The sequence below is a fragment of the Oncorhynchus keta genome, chromosome 27 (assembly GCF_023373465.1).
Source record: "Oncorhynchus keta strain PuntledgeMale-10-30-2019 chromosome 27, Oket_V2, whole genome shotgun sequence".
Lineage (NCBI taxonomy): Eukaryota > Metazoa > Chordata > Actinopteri > Salmoniformes > Salmonidae > Oncorhynchus > Oncorhynchus keta.
This window is the reverse complement of record NC_068447.1, coordinates 27,704,430-27,712,057: the sequence shown is the minus strand read 5'-3', so window position 1 is coordinate 27,712,057 and position 7,628 is coordinate 27,704,430. Positions and strand designations below refer to the sequence as shown.

General features: G+C 50.6%; 1 protein-coding gene across 2 annotated transcripts; it reads left to right on the top strand.

Annotated features, from left to right (window-relative positions):
• The first annotated feature begins 899 nt into the window (after nt 1-899).
• On the top strand, nt 900-4,357 carry LOC127912507 (mucin-1-like). 2 transcript variants are annotated; one of them, XM_052482077.1, is made up of 6 exons: nt 900-1,389; nt 2,516-2,686; nt 2,724-2,843; nt 3,116-3,175; nt 3,227-3,369; nt 3,485-4,357. In XM_052482077.1, exons 1-6 carry the CDS (start codon nt 900-902, stop codon nt 3,761-3,763), a joined length of 1,263 nt encoding a protein of 420 aa, XP_052338037.1. In that variant the 3' UTR covers nt 3,764-4,357. The 2 variants fall into 2 exon arrangements, with proteins under 2 accessions (XP_052338037.1, XP_052338036.1); XM_052482076.1 differs by lacking the exons at nt 2,516-2,686; nt 2,724-2,843 and having other exon boundaries at nt 2,899-3,175; nt 3,227-4,357.
• The last annotated feature ends 3,271 nt before the right edge of the window (nt 4,358-7,628 follow it).

Here is a 7,628-nt window from a genome sequence, read left to right as displayed (position 1 = left end):
GGTATCCACCACCAGAGACCACTAGTGAGTGGTGGTATGGTTGGCCTGTGCTGTCTTTGACCATGGCAGCAGCATGGCTAAGTCATCATCATGTCTGAACCTCTGCTGTTGACGTTGTGCCAATGCTGAGAGAGGGGAGGCAGAAGTAGTACTCTGATGGCTGAAACACAAGATCAGAACCCAGTAGAGAGGAGGCAGAGGGAAGGAAACTCGAGCACTGCAGGGGAACAGGAGTGGACCCAGTGTCACAGATCAAGAGAGGTGGGCTGATCTGGAAAAATATGGCCCTGTGTTTTTGTTATGTGGACTGTGGATGTTTGAGGGTTGTGTATTCTTTGTGGTGGGTTTTGTGAGGGTCGTATCCGCTGTTGGTATTGTCTGCTGAATGTTATGCACTTCCTTCTGTGTGTCCCTGTCTGGGAGAGTGGGCTACTCCAAAGGGCCTTATCACCATGAAGACCAGTGTGGTGGGAACTGGGCAGCAGCTACCTCCTCTGATTCAGGTTTACTGCCCTGTGAAGACTGGACCTTTGACCAGCTCCCTGTAGCTCGTCCACACATCTGAGGCCCAACCCACTGTGAGGTCAGAGGTCATGCATAATAGGATGCCTGTGAACCCACACAGCCTTTGGTCCAGGAGAAAAAGAGAAATTCACAGCTTTGTGTTCAATGGGTAAGTAATGGGTCACAGACTGCTGTCTATCTCTGTCTCTGTCAATCTCTGTCTCACTCACTGGGGCCATTTAGAGTGGGTGCTAGCTAGGGTCAAGCAGCTAGGTCACTTCAGCCCAATGTGTTGGGTTGTATGGCTGGGAGGGATGGCTCATGGAGGGAGTCAACCAAGGCTCTACTAGTAGCCAAGGGGAATGGATACATACAAGATGGATGGGGTTTAAAGAATGTGTGGGAGAGCTGCTTGCAGCTGTAGTTTGAGAGCAGTCCCTCTCCTCTCCAGCTGTATTCTTCAGTCTTACCCTCTCCAGGTCCACAGTCTTACCCTCTCCAGGTCCACAGTCTTACCCTCTCCAGGTCCACATCTCCAGTTCCGCAATCTTACCCTCTACAGGTCCACAGTCTTACCCTCTCCAGGTCCACATCTCCAGGTCCACAGTCTTACCCTCTCCAGGTCCACATCTCCAGGTCCACAGTCTTATCCTCTCCAGGTCCACATATCCAGTTCCACAGTGTTACCGTCTCCAGGTCCACAATCTTACCCTCTCCAGGTCCACAGTCTTACCCTCTCCAGGTCCACATCTCCAGGTTTACAGTATTACCCTCTCCAGGTTTACAGTATTACCCTCTCCAGGTCCACAGTCTTACCCTCTCCAGGTCCACATCTCCAGGTCCACAGTCTTACCCTCTCCAGGTCCACAGTCTTACCCTCTCCAGGTCCACAGTCTTACCCTCTCCAGGTCCACAGTCTTACCCTCTCCAGGTCCACAGTCTTACCCTCTCCAGGTCCACAGTCTTACCCTCTCCAGGTCCACAGTCTTACCCTCTCCAGGTCCACAGTCTTACCCTCTCCAGGTCCACAGTCTTACCCTCTCCAGGTCCACAGTCTTACCCTCTCCCAGGTCCACAGTCTTACCCTCTCCAGGTCCACAGTCTTACCCTCTCCAGGTCCACAGTCTTACCCTCTCCAGGTCCACAGTCTTACCCAGTTAGGTCCACAGTCTTACCAGGTCCACAGTCTTACCCTCTCCAGGTCCACAGTCTTACCCTCTCCAGGTCCACAGTCTTACCCTCTCCAGGTCCACAGTCTTACCCTCTCCAGGTCCACAGTCTTACCCTCTCCAGGTCCACAGTCTTACCCTCTCCAAGTCCACATCTCCAGGTCCACAGTCTTACCCTCTCCAGGTCCACAGTCTTACCCTCTCCAGGTCCACATCTCCAGGTCCACAGTCTTACCCTCTCCAGGTCCACAGTCTTACCCTCTCCAGGTCCACATCTCCAGGTCCACAGTCTTACCCTCTCCAGGTCCACATCTCCAGGTCCACAGTCTTACCCTCTCCAGGTCCACATCTCCAGGTCCACAGTCTTACCCTCTCCAGGTCCACATCTCCAGTCCACAGTCTTACCCTCTCCAGGTCCACATCTCCAGGTCCACAGTCTTACCCTCTCCAGGTCCACAGTCTTACCCTCTCCAGGTCCACATCTCCAGGTCCACAGTCTTACCCTCTCCAGGTCCACAGTCTTACCCTCTCCAGGTCCACATCTCCAGGTCCACAGTCTTACCCTCTCCAGGTCCACAGTCTTACCCTCTCCAGGTCCACATCTCCAGGTCCACAGTCTTACCCTCTCCAGGTCCACAGTCTTACCCTCTCCAGGTCCACAGGTCTCTTACCCTCTCCAGGTCCACAGTCTCCAGGTCCACAGTCTTACCCTCTCCAGGGTCCACAGTCTTACCAGGTCCACATCTCCAGTCTTCTTACCCTCTCCAGGTCCACATCTCCAGGTCCATAGTCTTACCCTCTCCAGGTCCACATCTCCAGGTCCACAGTCTTACCCTCTCCAGGTCCACATCTCCAGGTCCACAGTCTTACCCTCTCCAGGTCCACAGTCTTACCCTCTCCAGGTCCACATCTCCAGGTCCACAGTCTTACCCTCTCCAAGCCCACATCTCCAGGTCCACAGTCTTACCCTCTCCAGGTCCACATCTCCAGGTCCACAGTCTTACCCTCTCCAGGTCCACATCTCCAGGTCCACAGTCTTACCCTCTCCAGGTCCACATCTCCATGTCCACAGTCTTACCCTCTCCAGGTCCACAGTCTTACCCTCTCCAGGTCCACAGTCTTACCCTCTCCAGGTCCACAGTCTTACCCTCTCCAGGTCCACATCTCCAGGTCCACATCTCCAGTCTTCTTACCCTCTCCAGGTCCACAGTCTTACCCTCTCCAGGTCCACATCTCCAGGTCCACAGTCTTACCCTCTCCAGGTCCACAGTCTTACCCTCTCCAGGTCCACATCTCCAGGTCCAAAGTCTTACCCTCTCCAGGTCCACAGTCTTACCCTCTCCAGGTCCACATCTCCAGGTCCACAGTCTTACCCTCTCCAGGTCCACAGTCTTACCCTCTCCAGGTCCACAGTCTTACCCTCTCCAGGTCCACATCTCCAGGTCCACAGTCTTACCCTCTCCAGGTCCACATCTCCAGGTCCATAGTCTTACCCTCTCCAGGTCCACATCTCCAGGTCCATAGTCTTACCCTCTCCAGGTCCACATCTCCAGGTCCACAGTCTTACCCTCTCCAGGTCCACATCTCCAGGTCCACAGTCTTACCCTCTCCAGGTCCACAGTCTTACCCTCTCCAGGTCCACATCTCCAGGTCCAAAGTCTTACCCTCTCCAGGTCCACAGTCTTACCCTCTCCAGGTCCACAGTCTTACCCTCTCCAGGTCCACAGTCTTACCCTCTCCAGGTCCACAGTCTTACCCTCTCCAGGTCCACAGTCTTACCCTCTCCAGGTCCACAGTCTTACCCTCTCCAGGTCCACATCTCCAGGTCCACAGTCTTACCCTCTCCAGGTCCACATCTCCAGGTCCACAGTCTTACCCTCTCCAGGTCCACAGTCTTACCCTCTCCAGGTCCACAGTCTTACCCTCTCCAGGTCCACAGTCTTACCCTCTCCAGGTCCACAGTCTTACCCTCTCCAGGTCCACATCTCCAGGTCCACAGTCTTACCCTCTCCAGGTCCACATCTCCAGGTCCACAGTCTTACCCTCTCCAGGTCCACATCAACAAGGCTGAGCTGAGACAAAGATTTTAAAGGACAGGCCTCCTGAGGAGGTGAATTTACAGTGATGAACACACACACACGCTAACACTCATACCACACATATGTTTTCTCAATACATGAACTTCATTGGTTCTCCGCCAACCTACAATTGTCAGATTAATGTCAGTAACGTCAGTAGTTTTCTGTAAGGACCTGTTCAACACTTTGACCTGGAATGCACATATTGCCTGACTCTCTCTTCCTGTCGAATTATATGTACATTAAACTTGTCCCACCAGTACAGCAGTAGGGCTGAGTACTCCATGAGCAGCAACATGTTTGGAAGTAGAAAAAGAGGGGAAATAAGAACAGAGGTTCAAACTTGACCTGTCAATTTTGTTTATGTGGATGTGCTTATTAGTTTGAAATGCTGTGGCAGACATTTGCATTACTTACACATGGAACGTTTACGTGTCTGTCGGTCACCAGACACACATGCAAAAACACGCACACAAGTAAACTCACACGCACTTGACTAGGCTCTTTGATTGGTAATGTGTCGCCACTTGAGAAGTGTTTTCACTGGACCTTAATGGATGAGTCAATTAGCAGTACGAGGTGGGGGAGGCCATTGCTCACACCCACTCCAAGGTAAGGAGGGTTCCCCTCCCCCCCCCCCCCCCACTGCTCTAAGAGCATCATCACTCCACGTGATGAATGTGCCGAGGCGACCCACTCCCCCCCAACCCATCTCTCTCTCTCTGTCTGTCTTCTCAGGGAAGTACTTACCAGAGAAATAAAGAAAATAAGCTGACATATTTTGTCAACACACATTTCCTTTCAGCAGCGGGGTGTTTGTAATAGTAGTGCTGAGAGCGAGCCAGGTCTTGGGCATGTGGTGCCGTCTGGGAAGCTGAAAGGAAACCACAATAACAAACCTGGGTAATGCGATCACCCATCCGTACAGAGCCAGAACCTTAAATAGAACCCTGGGTGAAGCAGGTCTGGTTTGTTGTGTGTGTTCTCTCTCACTACCGCCAGTTCTCCAGGTTAGGGAATCAGGTTTGAAAAATTGACAGGTCCCTAGTTATCCCTGACAAGTTTAGACTCGGAACTGCTCTTTGTGTGTGTGTGAGAGAGAGAAAATATAATGTGACGGAGAAGGGTGAAATCTTACGAGTTCCAACCCAACTTTGCTATATAATGACTTTTTTGTGTGTCTCTTTTGTACAGAACATTCATATTATTATCACATATGACCGCCAAGCACTCCTGGACATCAGATAGACAGCTACCAACCTCCATTTTGACTTCAAACTCCAATTCCGCTGTTCCACTGTTCATACCCGACCCTATTCCTTTGTTCCGTGTGCTACCAAAACGCAGTGGTGTAGACGCTGAAGACGAGGTGGAGTCCTGGTGAAATTGAGGCGAAGACTGAACTGAACATTGCTCCCCTCCGTTCTATTGGCAAATGTCTGGTCACTCGAAAATAAGATGAATGAGCTTCGTTCGAGAGTCTCCTATCAGAGAGACTTGAAAAACTGCAATATTATGTCTTACTAAAACGTGGCTGGGTGATGAAACTATGTATGTAGTACCACGTGGATTTTCCATCTAACGGCAGGATCGTACAGCGTCTTCGGAGAAGTCGGTGCAGTGCGTTTTCTCTTAAATAACAACTGGGGTGGTGCTTGAAGTGTGAAGGAAATCTCGAGCTTTGTTCGCCTGATATAGAATACCTCATGGTAATCCTGAGACCCTTTTATCTACCAAGAGAGTTCTCTGTAAGTATCACAGCTGTCTACGTCCCGCCCCAAGCCAACACCACTTTGGCACTCGATGAACTGTATGCGGCCATAAACAAACAAACCACTCACCAAGAGGTAGCATTTCTGGGGGGTGGAGACTTAAAACACTCTTACCTCACTTCTATCAACCAGTCCCACGCGCCCCTAGGGCCGCAAAAACGTTAGACCACTTTTATTACACCCACAGAAATGCATACAAGGCCCTCTCTCATCCTCCCTTCGGCAAATATGACCATGACTCCATTCTCCTGCTTCCTGTTTACAAACAAAAGCTCAAACGGGAAGTACCAGTAGGGAAGTGGTCGGATGAAGCTGACACGAGGCTACAAGACTGTTTTGCTAGTACAGATTGGGATATGTTCCAGGATTCCTCCCATTAGTATTGAGGAGTTTATCACAACAGTCACAGGCTTAATCAATAAGTGCATAGACGATATCATCTCCACAGTGACTATAAGAATTCATCCAAACCAAAAACCATGGATTACAGGCAATATCCGCGCTGGGCTAAAGGCTAGTGCTACTGCTTACAAGGGGCAGGACATGGACGCATACAAGAAAGCCCACTACGACCTCCGGCAAGACGTCAAACATGCAAAAGAACAACATAGGAGGAAGGTGAAATCCTGTTATACCGGCGCCAACACTCGGTATTTGTGACACGGCTTACAGACTTCAACGGATTACAAAGGGAAACTCAGCTATAAGTTTCCCAGTGGTGCAGAACACCCAAACGAGCTAAATGCCTTTCACTGTTTTTCCGATTGACTGTGTGATCTCGCTCTCTGTGGCCAGTGTGAGAAAAACGTTTAAACGGGTTACCAATCAAACAGACGGAATATCAGGGCGCGTTCTCAATGACACATATCAACACCATCATCCCATGCCCCCTAGGCCCACTCCAATTCACATACCACCCCAACAGATCCACAGATGATGCAATCTCAATTGCATTTCACACTGCCCTTTCCCACCTGGACAAAAGGGGAAATAACTATGTGAGAATGCTGAGCATTTAACACAATAGTCCCCACCATGCTTATCACCAAGCAAGGTGCCCTTTGGACTAAACCCCTACGTCCTGGACTTCTTAACGGCCCTAGGTGGCGAGGGTAGACAACAACAACTCTGCCACGCCGACCCTCAACATGGGCGCCCTTCAAGGCTGTGTACTTAGGCCACTCCTGTACTCCCTGTTCACCACATCTGCGTGGTCACGCACTACTCCAACACCATCATCAAGTTTGCTGATGATACGACGGTGTTAGGCCTGATCACTGACGGCGATGAGTCAGCTTAAAAGGGAGGTCAGAGACGTTGCAGTGTGGTGCCAGGACAACAACCTCTCCCTTAACGTCAGTAAGACCAATTAGCTGATCGTGGACTATAGGAGAAAGAGGGGAGAGCACGCCACTATCCACATTGACGGGGCACTTGTAGAGAGGGTCTAAAGCTTCAAGTTCCTTAGCGTCCACATCACTAAGGACCTAACATGGTCCACGAACACCCGCACAGTCGTAAAGAGTGCACGGCAGCACCTCTTCCCCTCGGATCCTCAAAGTTAGGTGTATGATCAAACCTGCACCATCGAAAGTATCTTGACTAGCTGCATCACCACTTGGCATGGCAAATGCACTTGACCGCAAAGTGCTACAGAGGGCGTTACGGATAGCCCAATACATCACTGTGGCTGAGCTCCCTGCCATCCAGGATTTATTTTTTAACTCTGCATTGTTGGGAAGGGCTCGTAAGCAAGCATTTCATGGTAAAGTCTACACTAGTTGTATTCAGCGCATGTGACAAGTAAAATGTTATTTGAAACGCATACACACACACACACTGTACATCATCTCTCACTTGAGGATGCTCCCTCACCACATCCATCCCTCTGTCTGTCATGCCTGTGCTGCGTATCAGATTTCCGTCAGTAGATCTGAGGAGCAGCCTTGTGATCCTGGGTCTGACCGACACAAGTGAGAGATGATGTACAGTGTGTGTGTGTGTATGCGTTTCAAATAACATTTTACATTTTACTTGTCACATGCGCTGAATACAACTCTTAGCCATCACTCATCATCAGGCCTTAATGAGCCAACCCACGCAGG

Coding starts and splice junctions, on each gene's coding strand:
- LOC127912507 (XM_052482076.1), top strand. CDS start 900: ATGTGTGGGAGAGCTGCTTGCAGCTGTAGTTTGAGAGCAGTCCCTCTC. Junction 1,390..2,898: donor CACAGTCTTACCCTCTCCAG/GTCCACAGTCTT, acceptor TACCCTCTCCAG/GTCCACATCTCCAGGTCCAC. Junction 3,176..3,226: donor CATAGTCTTACCCTCTCCAG/GTCCACATCTCC, acceptor CCACATCTCCAG/GTCCACAGTCTTACCCTCTC.